Here is a 26,898-nt window from a genome sequence, read left to right as displayed (position 1 = left end):
TATATCAGATTGATACAAATGGCTAATATCAACAGATGTACAGGGATAACACTGGTAATATATCAGATTGATACAAATGGCTTATATCAACAGATGTACAGGGATAACACTGGTAATATATCAGATTGATACAAATGGCTAATATCAACAGAGGTACAGGGATAATACTGGTAATATATCAGATTGATACAAATGGCTTATATCAACAGATGTACAGGGATAACACTGGTAATATATCAGATTGATACAAATGGCTAATATCAACAGAAGTACAGGGATAGCACTGGTAATATATCAGATTGATACAAATGGCTAATATCAACAGAAGTACAGGGATAGCACTGGTAATATATCAGATTGATACAAATGGCTAATATCAACAGAGGTACAGGGATAATACTGGTAATATATCAGATTGATACAAATGGCTTATATCAACAGATGTACAGGGATAACACTGGTAATATATCAGATTGATACAAATGGCTAATATCAATAGAGGTACAGAGATATATCATTGGTAATATATCAGATTGATACAAATGGCTAATATCAACAGAGGTACAGGGATAACACTGGTAATATATCAGATTGATACAAATGGCTAATATCAACAGATGTACAGGGATAATACTGGTAATATATCAGATTGATACAAATGGCTAATATCAACAGAGGTACAGAGATAACACTGGTAATATATCAGATTGATACAAATGGCTAATATCAACAGAGGTACAGGGATAATACTGGTAATATATCAGATTGATACAAATGGCTTATATCAACAGATGTACAGGGATAACACTGGTAATATATCAGATTGATACAAATGGCTAATATCAATAGAGGTACAGAGATATATCACTGGTAATATATCAGATTGATACAAATGGCTAATATCAACAGAGGTACAGGGATAACACTGGTAATATATCAGATTGATACAAATGGCTAATATCAACAGATGTACAGGGATAATACTGGTAATATATCAGATTGATACAAATGGCTAATATCAACAGAGGTACAGAGATAACACTGGTAATATATCAGATTGATACAAATGGCTAATATCAACAGAGGTACAGGGATTACACTGGTAATATATCAGATTGATACAAATGGCTAATATCAACAGATGTACAGGGATAATACTGGTAATATATCAGATTGATACAAATGGCTAATATCAACAGATGTACAGGGATAACACTGGTAATATATCAGATTGATACAAATGGCTTATATCAATAGAGGTACAGAGATAATACTGGTAATATATCAGATTGATACAAATGGCTAATATCAACAGAGGTACAGAGATAATACTGGTAATATATCAGATTGATACAAATGGCTAATATCAACAGATGTACAGGGATAACACTGGTAATATATCAGATTGATACAAATGGCTAATATCAACAGAAGTACAGGGATAACACTGGTAATATATCAGATTGATACAAATGGCTAATATCAACAGATGTACAGGGATAACACTGGTAATACATCAGATTGATACAAATGGCTTATATCAATAGAGGTACAGAGATAATACTGGTAATATATCAGATTGATACAAATGGCTAATATCAACAGAGGTACAGGGATAATACTGGTAATATATTGATACAAATGGCTAATATCAACAGAGATACAGTGATAACACTGGTAATATATCAGATTGATACAAATGGCTAATATCAACAGATGTACAGGGATAATACTGGTAATATATCAGATTGATACAAATGGCTAATATCAACAGAGGTACAGAGATAACACTGGTAATATATCAGATTGATACAAATGGCTAATATAAACAGACGTACAGGGATTACACTGGTAATATATCAGATTGATACAAATGGCTAATATCAACAGATGTACAGGGATAATACTGGTAATATATCAGATTGATACAAATGGCTAATATCAACAGATGTACAGGGATAACACTGGTAATATATCAGATTGATACAAATGGCTTATATCAATAGAGGTACAGAGATAATACTGGTAATATATCAGATTGATACAAATGGCTAATATCAACAGATGTACAGGGATAACACTGGTAATATATCAGATTGATACAAATGGCTAATATCAACAGAGGTACAGGGATAATACTGGTAATATATCAGATTGATACAAATGGCTAATATCAACAGAGGTACAGAGATAATACTGGTAATATATCAGATTGATACAAATGGCTAATATCAATAGAGGTACAGGGATAATACTGGTAATATATCAGATTGATACAAATGGCTAATATCAATAGAGGTACAGAGATATATCACTGGTAATATATCAGATTGATACAAATGGCTAATATCAACAGAGGTACAGGGATAATACTGGTAATATATCAGATTCATACAAATGGCTAATATCAACAGAGGTACAGAGATAACACTGGTAATATATCAGATTGATACAAATGGCTAATATCAACAGAGATACAAGGATAACACTGGTAATATATCAGATTGATACAAATGGCTAATATCAACAGAGGTACAGGGATAATACTGGTAATATATCAGATTGATACAAATGGCTAATATCAACAGATGTACAGGGATAACACTGGTAATATATCAGATTGATACAAATGGCTAATATCAACAGAAGTACAGGGATAACACTGGTAATATATCAGATTGATACAAATGGCTAATATCAACAGAGATACAGGGATAACACTGGTAATATATCAGATTGATACAAATGGCTAATATCAACAGATGTACAGGGATAACACTGGTAATATATCAGATTGATACAAATGGCTTATATCAACAGATGTACAGGGATAACACTGGTAATATATCAGATTGATACAAATGGCTAATATCAACAGAGGTACAGGGATAATACTGGTAATATATCAGATTGATACAAATGGCTTATATCAACAGATGTACAGGGATAATACTGGTAATATATCAGATTGATACAAATGGCTAATATCAACAGATGTACAGGGATAACACTGGTAATATATCAGATTGATACAAATGGCTAATATCAACAGAAGTACAGGGATAACACTGGTAATATATCAGATTGATACAAATGGCTAATATCAACAGAGGTACAGGGATAATACTGGTAATATATCAGATTGATACAAATGGCTTATATCAACAGATGTACAGGGATAACACTGGTAATATATCAGATTGATACAAATGGCTAATATCAATAGAGGTACAGAGATATATCACTGGTAATATATCAGATTGATACAAATGGCTAATATCAACAGAGGTACAGGGATAACACTGGTAATATATCAGATTGATACAAATGGCTAATATCAACAGATGTACAGGGATAATACTGGTAATATATCAGATTGATACAAATGGCTAATATCAACAGAGGTACAGAGATAACACTGGTAATATATCAGATTGATACAAATGGCTAATATCAACAGAGGTACAGGGATTACACTGGTAATATATCAGATTGATACAAATGGCTAATATCAACAGATGTACAGGGATAATACTGGTAATATATCAGATTGATACAAATGGCTAATATCAACAGATGTACAGGGATAACACTGGTAATATATCAGATTGATACAAATGGCTTATATCAATAGAGGTACAGAGATAATACTGGTAATATATCAGATTGATACAAATGGCTAATATCAACAGAGGTACAGAGATAATACTGGTAATATATCAGATTGATACAAATGGCTAATATCAACAGATGTACAGGGATAACACTGGTAATATATCAGATTGATACAAATGGCTAATATCAACAGAAGTACAGGGATAACACTGGTAATATATCAGATTGATACAAATGGCTAATATCAACAGATGTACAGGGATAACACTGGTAATACATCAGATTGATACAAATGGCTTATATCAATAGAGGTACAGAGATAATACTGGTAATATATCAGATTGATACAAATGGCTAATATCAACAGAGGTACAGGGATAATACTGGTAATATATTGATACAAATGGCTAATATCAACAGAGATACAGTGATAACACTGGTAATATATCAGATTGATACAAATGGCTAATATCAACAGATGTACAGGGATAATACTGGTAATATATCAGATTGATACAAATGGCTAATATCAACAGAGGTACAGAGATAACACTGGTAATATATCAGATTGATACAAATGGCTAATATAAACAGAGGTACAAGGATTACACTGGTAATATATCAGATTGATACAAATGGCTAATATCAACAGATGTACAGGGATAATAGTGGTAATATATCAGATTGATACAAATGGCTAATATCAACAGATGTACAGGGATAACACTGGTAATATATCAGATTGATACAAATGGCTTATATCAATAGAGGTACAGAGATAATACTGGTAATATATCAGATTGATACAAATGGCTAATATCAACAGAGGTACAGAGATAATACTGGTAATATATCAGATTGATACAAATGGCTAATATCAACAGATGTACAGGGATAACACTGGTAATATATCAGATTGATACAAATGGCTAATATCAACAGAGGTACAGGGATAATACTGGTAATATATCAGATTGATACAAATGGCTAATATCAACAGAGGTACAGAGATAATACTGGTAATATATCAGATTGATACAAATGGCTAATATCAATAGAGGTACAGGGATAATACTGGTAATATATCAGATTGATACAAATGGCTAATATCAATAGAGGTACAGAGATATATCACTGGTAATATATCAGATTGATAAAAATGGCTAATATCAACAGAGGTACAGGGATAATACTGGTAATATATCAGATTCATACAAATGGCTAATATCAACAGAGGTACAGAGATAACACTGGTAATATATCAGATTGATACAAATGGCTAATATCAACAGAGATACAAGGATAACACTGGTAATATATCAGATTGATACAAATGGCTAATATCAACAGAGGTACAGGGATAATACTGGTAATATATCAGATTGATACAAATGGCTAATATCAACAGATGTACAGGGATAACACTGGTAATATATCAGATTGATACAAATGGCTAATATCAACAGAAGTACAGGGATAACACTGGTAATATATCAGATTGATACAAATGGCTAATATCAACAGAGATACAGGGATAACACTGGTAATATATCAGATTGATACAAATGGCTAATATCAACAGATGTACAGGGATAACACTGGTAATATATCAGATTGATACAAATGGCTTATATCAACAGATGTACAGGGATAATACTGGTAATATATCAGATTGATACAAATGGCTAATATCAACAGATGTACAGGGATAACACTGGTAATATATCAGATTGATACAAATGGCTTATATCAATAGAGGTACAGAGATAATACTGATAATATATCAGATTGATACAAATGGCTAATATCAACAGAGGTACAGAGATAATACTGGTAATATATCAGATTGATACAAATGGCTAATATCAACAGATGTACAGGGATAACACTGGTAATATATCAGATTGATACAAATGGCTAATATCAACAGAAGTACAGGGATAACACTGGTAATATATCAGATTGATACAAATGGCTAATATCAACAGATGTACAGGGATAACACTGGTAATACATCAGATTGATACAAATGGCTTATATCAATAGAGGTACAGAGATAATACTGGTAATATATCAGATTGATACAAATGGCTAATATCAACAGAGGTACAGGGATAATACTGGTAATATATTGATACAAATGGCTAATATCAACAGAGATACAGTGATAACACTGGTAATATATCAGATTGATACAAATGGCTAATATCAACAGATGTACAGGGATAATACTGGTAATATATCAGATTGATACAAATGGCTAATATCAACAGAGGTACAGAGATAACACTGGTAATATATCAGATTGATACAAATGGCTAATATAAACAGAGGTACAAGGATTACACTGGTAATATATCAGATTGATACAAATGGCTAATATCAACAGATGTACAGGGATAATAGTGGTAATATATCAGATTGATACAAATGGCTAATATCAACAGATGTACAGGGATAACACTGGTAATATATCAGATTGATACAAATGGCTTATATCAATAGAGGTACAGAGATAATACTGGTAATATATCAGATTGAAACAAATGGCTAATATCAACAGAGGTACAGAGATAATACTGGTAATATATCAGATTGATACAAATGGCTAATATCAACAGATGTACAGGGATAACACTGGTAATATATCAGATTGATACAAATGGCTAATATCAACAGAGGTACAGGGATAATACTGGTAATATATCAGATTGATACAAATGGCTAATATCAACAGAGGTACAGAGATAATACTGGTAATATATCAGATTGATACAAATGGCTAATATCAATAGAGGTACAGGGATAATACTGGTAATATATCAGATTGATACAAATGGCTAATATCAATAGAGGTACAGAGATATATCACTGGTATTATATCAGATTGATAAAAATGGCTAATATCAACAGAGGTACAGGGATAATACTGGTAATATATCAGATTCATACAAATGGCTAATATCAACAGAGGTACAGAGATAACACTGGTAATATATCAGATTGATACAAATGGCTAATATCAACAGAGATACAAGGATAACACTGGTAATATATCAGATTGATACAAATGGCTAATATCAACAGAGGTACAGGGATAATACTGGTAATATATCAGATTGATACAAATGGCTAATATCAACAGATGTACAGGGATAACACTGGTAATATATCAGATTGATACAAATGGCTAATATCAACAGAAGTACAGGGATAACACTGGTAATATATCAGATTGATACAAATGGCTAATATCAACAGAGATACAGGGATAACACTGGTAATATATCAGATTGATACAAATGGCTAATATCAACAGATGTACAGGGATAACACTGGTAATATATCAGATTGATACAAATGGCTTATATCAACAGATGTACAGGGATAACACTGGTAATATATCAGATTGATACAAATGGCTAATATCAACAGAGGTACAGGGATAATACTGGTAATATATCAGATTGATACAAATGGCTTATATCAACAGATGTACAGGGATAATACTGGTAATATATCAGATTGATACAAATGGCTAATATCAACAGATGTACAGGGATAACACTGGTAATATATCAGATTGATACAAATGGCTAATATCAACAGAAGTACAGGGATAACACTGGTAATATATCAGATTGATACAAATGGCTAATATCAACAGAGGTACAGGGATAATACTGGTAATATATCAGATTGATACAAATGGCTTATATCAACAGATGTACAGGGATAACACTGGTAATATATCAGATTGATACAAATGGCTAATATCAACAGAAGTACAGGGATAACACTGGTAATATATCAGATTGATACAAATGGCTAATATCAACAGAGGTACAGGGATAATACTGGTAATATATCAGATTGATACAAATGGCTTATATCAACAGATGTACAGGGATAATACTGGTAATATATCAGATTGATACAAATGGCTTATATCAACAGATGTACAGGGATAATACTGGTAATATATCAAATTGATACAAATGGCTAATATCAACAGAAGTACAGGGATAACACTGGTAATATATCAGATTGATACAAATGGCTAATATCAACAGATGTACAGAGATAACACTGGTAATATATCAGATTGATACAAATGGCTAATATCAACAGAGGTACAGGGATTACACTGGTAATATATCAGATTGATACAAATGGCTAAGATCAACAGATGTACAGGGATAATACTGGTAATATATCAGATTGATACAAATGGCTAATATCAACAGATGTACAGGGATAACACTGGTAATATATCAGATTGATACAAATGGCTTATATCAATAGAGGTACAGAGATAATACTGGTAATATATCAGATTGATACAAATGGCTAATATCAACAGAGGTACAGAGATAATACTGGTAATATATCAGATTGATACAAATGGCTAATATCAACAGATGTACAGGGATAACACTGGTAATATATCAGATTGATACAAATGGCTAATATCAACAGATGTACAGGGATAATACTGGTAATATATCAGATTGATACAAATGGCTAATATCAAGAGATGTACAGGGATAATACCGGTAATATATCAGATTCATACAAATGGCTAATATCAACAGATGTACAGGGATAATACTGGTAATATATCAGATTGATACAAATGGCTAATATCAACAAATGTACAGGGATAACACTGGTAATATATCAGATTGATACAAATGGCTAATATCAATAGAGGTACAGAGATAATACTGGTAATATATCAGATTGATTCAAATGGCTAATATCAACAGATGTACAGGGATAATACTGGTAATATATCAGATTGATACAAATGGCTAATATCAATAGATGTACAGGGATAACACTGGTAATATATCAGATTGATACAAATGGCTTATATCAATAGAGGTACAGAGATAATACTGGTAATATATCAGATTGATACAAATGGCTAATATCAATAGAGGAACAGGGATAATACTGGTAATATATCAGATTGATACAAATGGCTAATATCAATAGAGGTACAGAGATATATCACTGGTAATATATCAGATTGATACAAATGGCTAATATCAACAGAGGTACAGGGATAATACTGGTAATATATCAGATTCATACAAATGGCTAATATCAACAGAGGTACAGAGATAACACTGGTAATATATCAGATTGATACAAATGGCTAATATCAAGAGATGTACAGGGATAATACCGGTAATATATCAGATTCATACAAATGGCTAATATCAACAGATGTACAGGGATAATACTGGTAATATATCAGATTGATACAAATGGCTAATATCAACAGATGTACAGGGATAACACTGGTAATATATCAGATTGATACAAATGGCTAATATCAATAGAGGTACAGAGATAATACTGGTAATATATCAGATTGATTCAAATGGCTAATATCAACAGATGTACAGGGATAATACTGGTAATATAGCAGATTGATACAAATGGCTAATATCAATAGATGTACAGGGATAACACTGGTAATATATCAGATTGATACAAATGGCTTATATCAATAGAGGTACAGAGATAATACTGGTAATATATCAGATTGATACAAATGGCTAATATCAATAGAGGTACAGAGATATATCACTGGTATTATATCAGATTGATAAAAATGGCTAATATCAACAGAGGTACAGGGATAATACTGGTAATATATCAGATTCATACAAATGGCTAATATCAACAGAGGTACAGAGATAACACTGGTAATATATCAGATTGATACAAATGGCTAATATCAACAGAGATACAAGGATAACACTGGTAATATATCAGATTGATACAAATGGCTAATATCAACAGAGGTACAGGGATAATACTGGTAATATATCAGATTGATACAAATGGCTAATATCAACAGATGTACAGGGATAACACTGGTAATATATCAGATTGATACAAATGGCTAATATCAACAGAAGTACAGGGATAACACTGGTAATATATCAGATTGATACAAATGGCTAATATCAACAGAGATACAGGGATAACACTGGTAATATATCAGATTGATACAAATGGCTAATATCAACAGATGTACAGGGATAACACTGGTAATATATCAGATTGATACAAATGGCTTATATCAACAGATGTACAGGGATAACACTGGTAATATATCAGATTGATACAAATGGCTAATATCAACAGAGGTACAGGGATAATACTGGTAATATATCATATTGATACAAATGGCTTATATCAACAGATGTACAGGGATAATACTGGTAATATATCAGATTGATACAAATGGCTAATATCAACAGATGTACAGGGATAACACTGGTAATATATCAGATTGATACAAATGGCTAATATCAACAGAAGTACAGGGATAACACTGGTAATATATCAGATTGATACAAATGGCTAATATCAACAGAGGTACAGGGATAATACTGGTAATATATCAGATTGATACAAATGGCTTATATCAACAGATGTACAGGGATAACACTGGTAATATATCAGATTGATACAAATGGCTAATATCAACAGAAGTACAGGGATAACACTGGTAATATATCAGATTGATACAAATGGCTAATATCAACAGAGGTACAGGGATAATACTCATAATATATCAGATTGATACAAATGGCTTATATCAACAGATGTACAGGGATAATACTGGTAATATATCAGATTGATACAAATGGCTTATATCAACAGATGTACAGGGATAATACTGGTAATATATCAAATTGATACAAATGGCTAATATCAACAGAAGTACAGGGATAACACTGGTAATATATCAGATTGATACAAATGGCTAATATCAACAGATGTACAGAGATAACACTGGTAATATATCAGATTGATACAAATGGCTAATATCAACAGAGGTACAGGGATTACACTGGTAATATATCAGATTGATACAAATGGCTAAGATCAACAGATGTACAGGGATAATACTGGTAATATATCAGATTGATACAAATGGCTAATATCAACAGATGTACAGGGATAACACTGGTAATATATCAGATTGATACAAATGGCTTATATCAATAGAGGTACAGAGATAATACTGGTAATATATCAGATTGATACAAATGGCTAATATCAACAGAGGTACAGAGATAATACTGGTAATATATCAGATTGATACAAATGGCTAATATCAACAGATGTACAGGGATAACACTGGTAATATATCAGATTGATACAAATGGCTAATATCAACAGATGTACAGGGATAATACTGGTAATATATCAGATTGATACAAATGGCTAATATCAAGAGATGTACAGGGATAATACCGGTAATATATCAGATTCATACAAATGGCTAATATCAACAGATGTACAGGGATAATACTGGTAATATATCAGATTGATACAAATGGCTAATATCAACAAATGTACAGGGATAACACTGGTAATATATCAGATTGATACAAATGGCTAATATCAATAGAGGTACAGAGATAATACTGGTAATATATCAGATTGATTCAAATGGCTAATATCAACAGATGTACAGGGATAATACTGGTAATATATCAGATTGATACAAATGGCTAATATCAATAGATGTACAGGGATAACACTGGTAATATATCAGATTGATACAAATGGCTTATATCAATAGAGGTACAGAGATAATACTGGTAATATATCAGATTGATACAAATGGCTAATATCAATAGAGGTACAGGGATAATACTGGTAATATATCAGATTGATACAAATGGCTAATATCAATAGAGGTACAGAGATATATCACTGGTAATATATCAGATTGATACAAATGGCTAATATCAACAGAGGTACAGGGATAATACTGGTAATATATCAGATTCATACAAATGGCTAATATCAACAGAGGTACAGAGATAACACTGGTAATATATCAGATTGATACAAATGGCTAATATCAAGAGATGTACAGGGATAATACCGGTAATATATCAGATTCATACAAATGGCTAATATCAACAGATGTACAGGGATAATACTGGTAATATATCAGATTGATACAAATGGCTAATATCAACAGATGTACAGGGATAACACTGGTAATATATCAGATTGATACAAATGGCTAATATCAATAGAGGTACAGAGATAATACTGGTAATATATCAGATTGATTCAAATGGCTAATATCAACAGATGTACAGGGATAATACTGGTAATATAGCAGATTGATACAAATGGCTAATATCAATAGATGTACAGGGATAACACTGGTAATATATCAGATTGATACAAATGGCTTATATCAATAGAGGTACAGAGATAATACTGGTAATATATCAGATTGATACAAATGGCTAATATCAATAGAGGTACAGGGATAATACTGGTAATATATCAGATTGATACAAATGGCTAATATCAATAGAGGTACAGAGATATATCACTGGTAATATATCAGATTGATACAAATGGCTAATATCAACAGAGGTACAGGGATAATACTGGTAATATATCAGATTCATACAAATGGCTAATATCAACAGAGGTACAGAGATAACACTGGTAATATATCAGATTGATACAAATGGCTAATATCAACAGAGATACAAGGATAACACTGGTAATATATCAGATTGATACAAATGGCTAATATCAACAGAGGTACAGGGATAATACTGGTAATATATCAGATTGATACAAATGGCTAATATCAACAGAAGTACAGGGATAACACTGGTAATATATCAGATTGATACAAATGGCTTATATCAACAGCTGTACAGGGATAATACTGGTAATATATCAGATTGATACAAATGGCTAATATCAACAGATGTACAGGGATAACACTGGTAATATATCAGATTGATACAAATGGCTAATATCAACAGATGTACAGGGATAACACTGGTAATATATCAGATTGATACAAATGGCTAATATCAACAGAGATACAGGGATAATACTGGTAATATATCAGATTGATACAAATGCCTAATATCAACAGAGGTACAGGGATAACACTGGTAATATATCAGATTGATACAAATGGCTTATATCAACAGAGATAACACTGGTAACATATCAGATTGATACAAATGGCTAATATCAACTGAGATACAGGGATAACACTGGTAAGTCATCAGATTGATACAAATGGCTAATATCAGCAGATGTACAGGGATAACACTGGTAATATATCAGATTGATACAAATGGCTTATATCAACAGATGTACAGGGATAACACTGGTAATATATCAGATTGATACAAATGGCTAATATCAACAGATGTACAGGGATTACACTGGTAATATATCAGATTGATACAAATGGCTTATATCAACAGATGTACAGGGATAACACTGGTAATATATCAGATTGATACAAATGGCTAATATCAACAGATGTACAGGGATAACACTGGTAATATATCAGATTGATACAAATGGCTTATATCAACAGAGGTACAGGGATAACACTGGTAATATATCAGATTGATACAAATGGCTAATATCAACAGATGTACAGGGATAACACTGGTAATATATCAGATTGATACAAATGGCTAATATCAACAGATGTACAGGGATAACACTGGTAATATATCAGATTGATACAAATGGCTAATATCAACAGATGTACAGGGATAACACTGGTAATATATCAGATTGATACAAATGGCTAATATCAACAGAGATACAGGGATAATACTGGTAATATATCAGATTGATACAAATGCCTAATATCAACAGAGGTACAGGGATAACACTGGTAATATATCAGATTGATACAAATGGCTAATATCAACAGAGATACAGGGATAATACTGGTAATATATCAGATTGATACAAATGCCTAATATCAACAGAGGTACAGGGATAACACTGGTAATATATCAGATTGATACAAATGGCTTATATCAACAGAGATAACACTGGTAACATATCAGATTGATACAAATGGCTAATATCAACTGAGATACAGGGATAACACTGGTAAGTCATCAGATTGATACAAATGGCTAATATCAGCAGATGTACAGGGATAACACTGGTAATATATCAGATTGATACAAATGGCTTATATCAACAGATGTACAGGGATAACACTGGTAATATATCAGATTGATACAAATGGCTAATATCAACAGATGTACAGGGATTACACTGGTAATATATCAGATTGATACAAATGGCTAATATCAACAGAGGTACAGAGGTACAGAGATTACACTGGTAATATATCAGATTGATACAAATGGCTTATATCAACAGATGTACAGGGATAACACTGGTAATATATCAGATTGATACAAATGGCTAATATCAACAGATGTACAGGGATAATACTGGTAATATATCAGATTGATACAAATGGCTAATATCAACAGAGGTACAGAGATAACACTGGTAATATATCAGATTGATACAAATGGCTAATATCAACAGAGGTACAGGGATTACACTGGTAATATATCAGATTGATACAAATGGCTAATATCAACAGATGTACAGGGATAATACTGGTAATATATCAGATTGATACAAATGGCTAATATCAACAGATGTACAGGGATAACACTGGTAATATATCAGATTGATACAAATGGCTTATATCAATAGAGGTACAGAGATAATACTGGTAATATATCAGATTGATACAAATGGCTAATATCAACAGAGGTACAGAGATAATACTGGTAATATATCAGATTGATACAAATGGCTAATATCAACAGATGTACAGGGATAACACTGGTAATATATCAGATTGATACAAATGGCTAATATCAACAGAGGTACAGGGATTACACTGGTAATATATCAGATTGATACAAATGGCTAATATCAACAGATGTACAGGGATAACACTGGTAATATATCAGATTGATACAAATGGCTAATATCAATAGAGGTACAGGGATAATACTGCGCTTCTCTTTCTGACACTAAACTTCGAGCGAAAGTAATGATTTTCTCTAGGGTCATTTCTTCCAAAAGTGCATGTTCAAGAACTTCCCCGTTCTTCCCTCGTATAATTTGATGTTTTATCTCATTGTCTATCACTGCTTGGTCATCATAGCCACAATTTACCCGAAGACGGGTAACAAAATTGTCAATGGTTTCTCCATCATGTTGTACAGTGCATCTAAATTGGAAAATTTCGTACTCTGGATTCTTTTACGGCAAGAAATAATCTTCAAAAGCTTTAACAATTTTCTTGTAAGTGTTGTCATACTGTTCTTCAGTAGGCATTGTTAAAGTTTCCATAAATTTCGAACAAGTCATCGCCACCTCTGTTTAAAGGCATAGCTTTTTTACGCTCCGCATCTGTAATATCCCAGGCCATACAACCAGGCCATTTTCAAAACGGGCTAGCCAACGTTTCCATCGTGGAGCTAATGTACCAGAATCACCGTGCACGTCAAAGGGACCAATTTGTGAAAAAACGAAACCAGTCTGAGCAGCCATGATAGCTACAAGTTCAACTTCACATTAAATATCAAAATAAAGTTCAGACTTCGATTACAATAGCATTGTCAAACAACATGAATCTTTAGATTGACTCACGGGTCCATCGGGTTGGAATCCTCGTCGCCAGTGTACTATTGTAGTGGAGCGGGCACATGGTGGCAAAGCATAAAGAAAAGATATGTACACACAGTTGGCTGAATATCAAATGAACATCAGTTCAAGTTTATTCAGTTACTTATATAGGCTCGTAATTTATGCATATATTCAGGTGAGAATGCCATTCATATGTAAACTAGATCACTACACAAGTCACTACAACCCTTGTAAAAAAACAGAGAAATTTTCTACGCTGCAAAGTTTTGCGATTGCAACTGACACTCCAAATTTAGGAAATTTGTCTTTCAAAATTTAAGCAGTGTACAATATTGAACTTTATTCCCATCATCACAGATTAGTGGGAGTCAGATTATATACCAAAAGATTAATTACTAAGCAATACTATATATAGATACAGCTGAAGGGTTAAAAGCAATTTGCAAAATAGGTCAGAAAAAGACTGGTATATACTACTTGTACAAGAAAACACTACTGATTGAAATATATAGCACAACGTCATCTCAATTACTTCATCACTCAAGTTTGGGTAAAAACAATATATATGCAAACTATTGAAAATGTTAGTATTTCAGCTACTGCCACCTGGAGAGATGAATTATGGCTGAAACCAACACAGTGACCTGGAGAGGTGAACCGCAAACATGTTTTCATGATTTTTTTTCAATAGTTGAAATAGATAGAACAAGAATATAACTGAGAATGGTGTAGTGATTGATGAACTCTCCTTTGGAAGATGATAGACATCTGAATTATTCCAACTATATGCTCACTAATACCAGTTAAAACATATTAAGTGAAGATAATGATATAAATAATAAACCTGACAGTGCAATGCTCTGATAGTGCATGGTGGTTCAATCATTACTTTCCAGCTGTTAACACAATGAGGGACCAAACATTACACATTGTTGTTAGTTGTAGCAGCATGATGTGATCATCTCTCAGGTTGTTGAGCTCCAGATATTTTTATTTTCAGGTACTATTTTGCCATCAGCTAATAGGCAATATCATATATGAGGTTATCAATTTGAAAAATTAGCAGCCTTCAAGATTTTTGAAAAGTGAAAACAAAAAACATTTCCACAATGACAAAAGAATAGAAATTAATTAACAAATTTAGTCTCAGCCACCAATATTTGCCAAAAAATAAATACCTAAAGCTTCCGTATTCGGACAATGACACCATTGCTATAATTCATTGTTTGAATGAGCGCATTAATATGCATAATTACAGAAAAGCAAATGCACTATGTATTATCATCATCTAAAAACAAAACACCAAGTGGCTGCTATGTTTTTTTTTTATGTTTTGAGTGTTCTTGAGCAATACACATTAATTAAGCTTACAAATGCACCAAGCATAAATGTGCTCTGTGGGAAAACTAATAAAATAGTTTGAACGAAACGACCATTGTCATAGGAGTGAAATGTCTGAGTATCTGCGAAGCTTAGCGCTTGACGGGCTTTAATACCAATTGTAAACGAAATATTTTTAGCTCCGCTGTCGACTTTGTCGAGCGGAGCTTATCATATGAGTGATTGTCCGTCGTCGTCCATCGTCGTCGTCCGTGTCAATGTTTTACTTTTTCGACTTCTTCTTGAAAACTACAAGCCTGAATGCTTTGATACTTGGTGTATATGTACCTTGGGTAGACCTCTCTTAGGTTTGTTCATTTCATGTTGATATCTTCAATTCTCTAATTTTGGTGAATATTTTTGTCATTTTTGGTAAAAAGTGATATTTTCGACTTCTTGTTAAAAACCGCAAGTGCAATTGCTTTGATATTACATATATAGGTACTACATGTGTACCTCTCTCAGATTTGTTCATTTTGTAATGATATCTTTAATTCTCTAATTTTGGTGAATATTTTTGTCATTTTTGGTAAAAAGTGATATTTTCGACTTCTTGTTAAAAACCGCAAGTGCAATTGCTTTGATATTACATATATAGGTACTACATGTGGACCTCTCTCAGATTTGTTCATTTTGTAATGATATCTTTAATTCTCTAATTTTGGTGAATATTTTTGTCATTTTTGGTAAAAAGTGATATTTTCGACTTCTTGTTAAAAACCGCAAGTGCAATTGCTTTGATATTACATATATAGGTACTACATGTGGACCTCTCTCAGAATTGTTCATTTTGTAATGATATCTTTAATTCTCTAATTTTGGTGAATATTTTTATCATTTTTGGTAAAAAGTGATATTTTCGACTTCTTGTTAAAAACCGCAAGTCCAATTGCTTTGATACTACATATATAGGTACTACATGTGGACCTCTCTCAGATTTGTTCATTTTGTGATGATATCTTCAATTCTCTAATTTTGGTGAATATTTTTGTAATTTTTGGTAAAAAGTGATATTTTCGACTTCTTGTTAAAAACCACAAGTCCGATTGCTTTGATATTACATATATAGGTACTACATGTGGACCTCTCTCAGATTTGTTCATTTTGTGATGATGTCTTCAATTCTCTAATTTTCGTGAATATTTTTGTAATTTTTGGTAAAAAGTGATATTTTCGACTTCTTGTTAAAAACCAATAGTTCAATTGCTTTGATATTACATATTTAGATACTACATGTAGACCTTTCTCAGATTTGTTCATTTCGTGATGATATCTTGGATTCTATAATTTTGGTGAATATTTTTGTCATATTTGGTAAAAAGTGATATTTTCGACTTCTTGTTAAAAACTGTAAGTCCGATTGCTTTGATACTATACATATTGTTCATTTTCTGATGATGTCTTCAGTTCTTTAACTGAAATGTGCATTTCTAACAGCGGAGCTATCTCAGCCGATAGGCTGCTTGTTTTAATATTTTACAGTACTGTGGAATACTTTATTTTCGCTGGAATTAATTTTCGCTGAAAAGGCTTTTTGAGCGTTTTGTATGCAATTTATTTTCACAGATTTTTGATGAGTTTAATGTTAAATATAGGAAAAAAAGTATATTCGCTGGATTTTATTTTCACGTAATCATCCCTTCAGCGAAAATAGCGAAAATAAATTCCAAGCGAAAATAAAGTATTCTACAGTATATATGTTCAGTGGTTTTATCATTCATACCATAAAGCGTGACCCCCCTTAAACAGACTATTTAGCTATTCTTGGTTAACGCCAGTTGAGTTTGTGCTGCTCAAAGTTGCGGGTTTCTTAACTCATGAAATAGTCCGTAAATGAATAACCTTCACGTCCCCCTACACACATTACGACCTTCTTGGTTCATGCAAATTAGGCCTCTACTGGAGGCAGACATTTCGCAATATGTGCCATTTCCATCTATTTCATCAGCAATTATATATATATATACATGTATATATATATATATTATGTTATATATATATCAGTAATTTTATTGAAAAAAAAGTACATTTTTCTTAGTAATAGTGACACCTGTTGTTTAGTATGATGGATCCCCACGGTTGGGTACGGGAGCATATAGAAATTTATAATTAAAATTGTTTTCCATAAGAAACATGAAACCATCATAAATGGCCTTATAAACAGCCTTTTACTTCATAGTGGGGTGGGTGGAGTAAACCTGTGATTATTTTTATTACTTTCTGACCATCTAGTTTGCCATTTACCATGTCCATATAAACTAAAAGCTCCAGCCAATATCAGATTTGACTACTTGTTTCAAGCTATGGCACTTGGAAATGAGTGTTGTGACATGTGGCAAATTTCCAACTCAACTGTCTTGGGTAATAAGATTGGCTAAATTTCAACTAGAAACACAGGGAGCCCAGGAACTATAATCAACTGTAATACGCAGTCTCTATGAGCGGGGGTGGGGGTATCGGCTGGTATCCAGTGTAAAAAATAGACAAGGGATGAAGGCTCCAGCCAGCTCACATTTTTTAAACTCGAAAAAACAGACGAAAAGAATGAAAAATAAAATATAAAAAAAATACCAGGTTGAAGAATATTAGTTGCTTCTTCAAATTTCGCCAAAGCCCTACCTACATTTTACCGATATCTGCTAAATAAATCAAGAAAACTACACAAATTTACTCCATTTAGGAATTCCTAACGGTTTACCCGAACGCATGGCACAGTTGGAGGCGTGGCCTGTTCAGCATTTGTCAACAACCAATCACAAGACTGGTTACGAACCACATTGAGGTCACGACTCGGTTAGCCTTGCTCAACTGGTTCGTAACCAGTCTTGTGATTGGTTGTTGACAAATGCTGAACAGGCCACGCCTCCAACCGGGGGGTGAGTTGCATGACACGATTGGTTGAATTAATCGTCTCATTTGCATAAATTAATATTCATGAGCAATGAAAAACTCGCTTTTTCAGTAATATTGTGCCAAAATGCTTTCCGATAGCATACATGTTAGTTCTAAATTGACTGATTCTATCGTTACGAGCTGAAAAAATAATCGGGAAAAATGATGTAAAGGTATTTTTTGAGACACGTTTTCGATCAGACTCCAGCTCACTGTTGAAAGTAAGCATAGGTTTTCTCTTTACCATGATCATAGCAAGTTACGAAATTCATGGAGAATGCAGAGGCACGTTTAAATTTCACTCTAGTACTATTGCTCAAAATTGCTCAAAATGTTTTCGGTGATATCCGACAATTTCATGATCGAAAATGGCCAGCAGCCAGAATCAAGGGGGATTCGCACAGAGTTCTGGGTAAATCAAGTGCGCATACTCATTTTCAGCCAATCAGGCGTGCCGTAACAGCGAGTATTTCCTTGATTTACCCAGAACTCTATGCGAATCCCCCTTCATGAAATCGTCGGATATCATCAGAAAACGCGGGATTTGTGCAGTTTTGAATAAAACCAAGTTAGCGATTATGAACAATGGTTATTAACATAACACCTGACCCCCTCTGCACTTTTTGTTTCGCATTTTAAGGTAAGAAATCGACATTTGAAACCGACAGGGTGTCGATTTACTAGGTGCCGTGTTTCACAACTTGTTTATTTATATACGTATAGCGGATGATTTTTTAAAAAAAAAATAGTATTTATTGATTTTCAGCCCCCAAGTGACTGTGGTAAACCAGTATACCTGTATGTACGAAGCCAGTGAATGTTATTCAAGCCAAAGAAACCGCATCTATTTATATAAATACACATGGACAGAGAATATTTTCTTGGAGTACTAAATGTGACAATTGCCCTACTGTATGTGATAAATATACCACACCAGCTACATAGTGCCCGACGAGGAGCTGGGTAGGTAGTAAGAAAAACATTGACTGAAGCCTGGCAGAGAACTGAATTGTAATCAACAGCAACAAACATACTGGGAAAGTCAAAGACAGTGAAAAAACAAACAAAAAAACACACAGGCATATAAATACTAACTTTCTTGGATCATTATTGACTCCAAGTAATCCAGAGTAGAACGAGATGAATCAACGATATACTCCGCCATCTTTATTTTAATATTAGATGCAACCATTATTGTGTAGGGGACAACAGGTCATAACTTGAGGGGAGTTAACACCCATGATTTTTAAAATGCCTTGATCAATAAGAGTCTAAGTTACAGGGAACATTATTTTGATTTTTCAGTGGACCAATAAATGCATTTGGCAGGGAAAAAGAAAAACTCTACCACAGAGGTACACTCTAACAGCTTGCTGCATTATAAGTATCACTTCCTGTCAAATTAGTGGTTCATGCTTATTTGAATCTACATAACAGGCCAATTCTATCACACCTTGCTAGGCTTGAACTTCCATTCAATCAGAGCATTCCAAATGAACACAAGAGAACTAGTGATGGTTGTAGAACCATAACTGCCTCAGCTCAAAGATTGTTATGTAATATAGGGGAATGTGAAGGGAAATGTATATTTAATGTTACCTCTGTGTAATTTACAATATATCTGCATTAACCTTCACTGTGAAGGACAATATGGGAGTTGACTTAAATGACTGGTAAAAGCAAGGCTGGTCAAATTCTGCGAACTAGTAGTTAGAATTTCCAGATACGCAATCGACACATTGTGAGATATCAAAATATGGATGATAAACAGCAAGTGATATTCCCAGAGATGTAGTTGGAATTGAAGCAAAGGAGTGACCTATTAATCCATGAAACATACTCACACATATCCGTACATATCATCCTGTCTTATTGTGTATGGGCAAAGCTGTCATGCACACAATCGGAAAAATATGTTATTACTGTAAATAATTATGAAAATTGAAAATAAAAACTATGAACAATTAATAAGGAAAATGTGATTTGCTATGCAGTTTCCAGAAAATTATTACAAGTCCCAGAAGTGCATACGAGTCGTCAAAACGTACAGTTTGGTGACAGAACCCAAATGAGAAGTCTGGAGTCATGGCGAATACTTCTAGCGAAAAAAAGAAGCAAATACTGTTACTGAAGCACAGAATTTGCATGAATTTTTCTCCCCGGCCATTCACGCAAACTGCAAACAAAGTCTTTTACCTCATTCATAGTTGTTGACACTTTGCAACCGCCTTGATGCATGTATTGTGACGTATTTTGACCCTGGATTCTGACCTTGTGTTCCGGCTACATGTACTGCCCTTTCATACCAGTTCAATTTCCTTTCATTATTACATCCAAATGTCATGATATTTAATATCTAAAACCAACCTTTATTTCACAGTCACATTAGTTTTCACTTTTCTAAAATTATTTTACTGATCAAAAGCATTTTCACTCCCATCATGCAATCTCCCATCGTACTTCCGCAGACACAGCGTCGATCGCCAACATATCTACAAATAACCTCGCTCTCAGGAGCTGAGGAATGATTCTCCACAAATACTAGAGGGCGCTCTGACCAAAGAATTTCCATTATCTTAATAAAAAGAACTGATATATATATATATCAAACTTTCATTTTTGTGAGATAACGTTTTTTTTTAATTTCAAATTTACTAACAACCAAAAATCAAAGAAAGCTTAGAAGGAACTCCCGTGTGCTGAGAGTATTGAAGACGCATTACTTGTACATGAGATATTGATGGAAAAGCTGAAAACTAATTATGTAAATCAGGTAACTAATATGAAGAGAACAGAACAAAAAAAATATGAATTATTATACTAACTAGAGAATTAATATGAACAAATTTTAACCCATGGCCTGTCTATTGTCCTTGAGCATTTATGTACCACATTTTATTCAAATGTGATGATCAGTAATTGAGATATCAGTGTAAATTAATTATGTTAATTAGGTGATTAATAAGCATAAACATTTACCAAAAACTAATTGGGTCTCTGCATAGTTCTCTTTAAAAGTTTCATTAAAATCCAATTTGTGGTTCCTTATATATCAGTGGAACATTATGCAAATTAGGTAATTAATATCCAATTAAAACTAATCAGGTCTCTGCATAGTCCTAGAAGATCTATGTATCAAGTGTCATTGAAATGTGATGATTACTACTTGAAATATCAAAAGCTGAAAATTAATTAATTATGCAAATTAGGTAATTAATATGTACTGATATTACCCTAAAAACTATCAGGTCTGTGCAGTGTCCTATGACATCTATGTACCAAATTTCATTGAAATGTGATGATTACTACTTGAAATATCAAAAACTGAAAATTAATTAATTATGCAAATTAGGTAATTAATATGTACTCATATCACCCTAAAAACTATCAGGTCTGTGCAGTGTCCTATGACATCTATGTACCAAGTTTCATTGAAATGTGATGATTATTACTTGAAATACCAAAAGCTGAAATTTATTTAATTATGCAAATTAGGTAATTAATATCTACAGATATTACCCAAAAAAATATCAGGTCTGTGCAGTGTCCTATGATATCTATGTATCAAGTTACATTGAAATGATTAATCATTATGCAAATTAGGTAATTACTATTGCACAGATTTTTACCCAAAACTAATCAAATCTGCGCATTAGTTTGGAACATCTATGTGCTAAGTTTAATCAAAATCCAATGAGTGGTTCTTTAGATATCGGTGGAACAGTCATGGAACAGCTAAAAATCAGCTAATTATCATGCAAGTTAGGTAATTAATATGCATGGATTTTTACCAAAATCTAATCAAATCAGCGCATTGGCCCAGAGCATCTATGCACCAAGTTTCATCAAAAATCAATGTATGGTTCTTGGGATATCAGTGGAACAGACGGACACACATACACACATACACACACACTAACTGCAAAGACTGTGTGTGCTTCACACACGGGAGTCTATAACTGAATCGTTGCTAGCCCATCGCCAAAGGGAGTCGCCGTTTTTCTTCTTTAATTGCAAAATTATCAATAACACGTCAATTTACAATGCGATTAAACTCATAGTGTGCTACCAATGGTCGGAATATAGTATAAATGTTGTTTATTTAACGGAGGATTATAATTAGTTTAATTGAATTCTATTGAATTTAAATAGAAATTGGATTCCATGAACAGTCTGAGCAAAATGCTGAGTTGTAAATTGAGATGAAATTATGATCTCCCGGACAGACGACCAAACTGTGTATTTGAGTACAAAATAATGTAACTTTTCACTCACATTTCTTATCCCTATATTCACTAAATTTTAAGTTCATGAGTTTGCCAGTGAATAATGAGTTATATTGTGATTTACAGTATCAGTCAAACAATAACATACCGTGTTTATACCGTGTTCGGCGAGTGTGTTTACATTGACGTAAGAAATCTGACAATCTAAACGTTAACTTTTCTCGTATTAACCAGGCGGGAATACCCAACCCTCAATATACAATCACTATATATATATATATACTAAATATATATACTAAATATATATAGTATATCAATATACTATATATATATATTTAGTATATATATATGGGTATCATATGGGTAGATTTGTATATATTTAATGAATGAGGTGTGGTTTCACTATACCTGTTTGTTTGTTCGTGCTGTTAAAATTAGCCAAACTCCAGTTTGCAACAGGAACAAGGCAAGAATTGCTGGTACAAACCGCGAATACTGAAACAAAATCTTTTTAGTAACCGTATACAAACCGCACGTTATAAATAAAAATGTTAATTAAAATAACAATATCCAGATTATTCAACAAATGTTCATGCCTAGGGCGCTCGAAATGTACCCGGCGAGCAGCTTGTCACTTGTCCCTGTGAATCTATATTGCTTACCGTACCCCATACTTGAGATTTTGATGAAAATTACAATAAATTAATACTGAAAACATAAAAAATACTAACAAGACTAACAATACAGAAAAAGAAAAAAATCAAACAAGACGCTAACATTTCTAAACATAGAAGAACTGGTTAATTTGTATTTTCTGAAGCAGCTGGTTTATTAGTTTTGAATAGAAATTTGTGCTTATTTATCACTAAATTGGCAAAATGATTAGACAACTTTCGGCTTTTCCACTGATATCTCAAGTACTAATCATCAGTTTTCAATGAAACTTGGTACATAGATGCTCAAGAACAAAACACAAACATGTTAAGCTTTGGTTTTAAAATGTGTAAATTAATCACCTAATTTGCATAATTTCCATCGATTACTCAAGTTCCCATTAGATTTCAATGAATCGTTGTATATTGATGGTATGTGACAATGTGCAGATCTTATAAGTTTACATTAAAATATGTACATATTAATTGCCTGATTTGCATACCAATTAGTCTTGACACGTAAGTACACTAATACAATGCCACTGATTGGTTTACGTTTACTATACATCGATTACAATTACCTAATTTGCATAATAACTTACTTTTTGGCTTTCCACCGATTTTTAAAAAATAATCATCACTTTATAATGAAAAGTGTTACATATGTGCCCTGGAACAATACAAATACCTAATTAGTTTGGGGTTGAAATCTATAATATTTGCTTATTTTGCATAATTACCCTTTTTTTCAAAAACTAATTATTGCATTTCAATAAGACTTGATATACAAGTGCCTTAGAACAGTGCATTAGTTTTGAATTGAAATTCGAGCATACTAATTGCACAATGTGATAATCATTACATTTCATTGAAATTTGGTTCATAGATACTCTGGGCTAATCCACAGATGTGATTAGTTTGTATATGGAAAACATGCATATTGATTATCTAATTATTATTATTAGCCAATTTCTGGTATCTCAAAAAATCAGATTTAAATCAACTTGTGGTGGAGGTGTTCTGGAATAAATTAGACTTAAATAAAATAAAATGTACATCTCAAATAGCCGACAATGATTAGTTGCCAAGTTTTTGTTTGGAAAGCTTATTATTTTTAATATGTTTCAATAAATACTCTCATCACACGGGAGTTCTTTCTAAACTCTCTTTGATTGATACATGTTTTTTTCCAAATGCATTATCGTCTCTCTTTGTCTCTGTCAATGTCAATTTATAGTTTTGTTTTGCTTTTATAGTGAATGTCTCTAATGGGTTTTAACAAACTAAGGTGACACATCAGTAAATAGTCAGTATTTGTATTTGTTTACTCATCGGTACATATGAACACAATATAATCAAAATCTGCTAGAAATTTATATTATCCCAATGTACCTATGTGATGAATTTGTTCAAAATCACAGACATACACACAGGCACACCACACTCAGATACGCCTCCCTGTTCACTTTACACACACGGAAGCTAAAAATCTGGAAAAAAAAATGAAAGGTCACAAACAATGGGAGTGTATTAATATGAATATTGATGAACGGAATTGAGTTGTTCAATATATGTCATCCAAATTACCTGTTTATGTTGAGCTCCATGACAGTGCGTTGTAACAAATCCACATGGAAATAGAGTTTGTAGTGCAACGTTCACACTCACCGGGTTTCACAATAAACACAACACGCAGAAAAACCAGTATACCAGTAACAATCTGAGAATCACGAATTTAGTATGATCTGATATCTATATGGGTATTTAAACTTTGGGTCAAACGAATATAGCCCCGTTTACAATCACGAACGTTACGATATGTTTCTATTGATATATGCGACCACAACGATTTATTTCAGCGTTCATATATGAGACAACCTTTGATAATGTCATTATATGACAAAGTGCCCGTTGTAAAATAGTAGATGTATGTGTGAAGTTTAATTAACATAATTGGTAAAGGCATGTCAGATATATTGCACCGGGACTGCATTAATTGAAAAAAGCATTTTACAATGCACATTTAAAGCCCATAAGCATATAAATAATGCTGTTATAAAGCCAACAATAGGAGTAGTTTTGGTGTGTGACGTGGAAAGTAACAACAAAGTAACAACCTGTATCTCATGATATGTTTATGGAGATATATCTGTTATGCATGTGGCAATGAATGATATCATATTTATAGCAATGTCAACAGCATAGAACACATCATTAGTATAAATGTTCGTATTCGTAATTGTAGTATTTGTTAATAAGAGATCAGATTCAATATCGATCGATAGCTCACCACAAGAGGGCGGCATGCACAAATATTATTATGTCTATCTAATGCTTAATCCTAGACCTCCCCTTAAATATTAGAAGGAGTTATAAGACTAGTGTCTCTGTATTAGTGAGTATCTTACTATTGTTCATGAGCCCATGGTTTTCTCTGAATACAACATCAGTAAAGTTGAACAAACTGTAAATATAAGAATCAGCTAACACTTAATATAACAACATAACTTCTCAGTACTGAATTAACTACTGTAATATTTATGTGCCCATTTCTGTGAATTACTATAAATTTAACGTTCTCGAATTCTGATGATTCTTCCAGATCGGGTCTGCGTAAT

At 32.8% G+C, this 26,898-nt stretch overlaps 1 protein-coding gene across 1 annotated transcript in view; it reads right to left on the bottom strand.

The window, feature by feature from the left end:
• Nucleotides 1–25,935, bottom strand: part of LOC102804319 (proton-coupled zinc antiporter SLC30A2-like) — a 238,541-nt gene extending 212,606 nt beyond the window's left edge. The window contains exon 1 of the mRNA XM_085507759.1: nucleotides 25,868–25,935. Within this exon, the coding sequence (XP_085363885.1) occupies nucleotides 25,868–25,887 (20 nt within the window). The 5' untranslated portion in view covers nucleotides 25,888–25,935. The remainder of the gene's footprint in view (nucleotides 1–25,867) is intronic.
• Between the last annotated feature and the right edge of the window lie 963 nt (nucleotides 25,936–26,898).

Source organism: Saccoglossus kowalevskii, chromosome 14 (assembly GCF_978046115.1).
Source record: "Saccoglossus kowalevskii chromosome 14, keSacKowa6.1, whole genome shotgun sequence".
NCBI classification, from domain to species: domain Eukaryota; kingdom Metazoa; phylum Hemichordata; class Enteropneusta; family Harrimaniidae; genus Saccoglossus; species Saccoglossus kowalevskii.
Note: the sequence above shows the minus strand (reverse complement) of the source record. Positions and strands in the feature narration are given on the sequence as shown.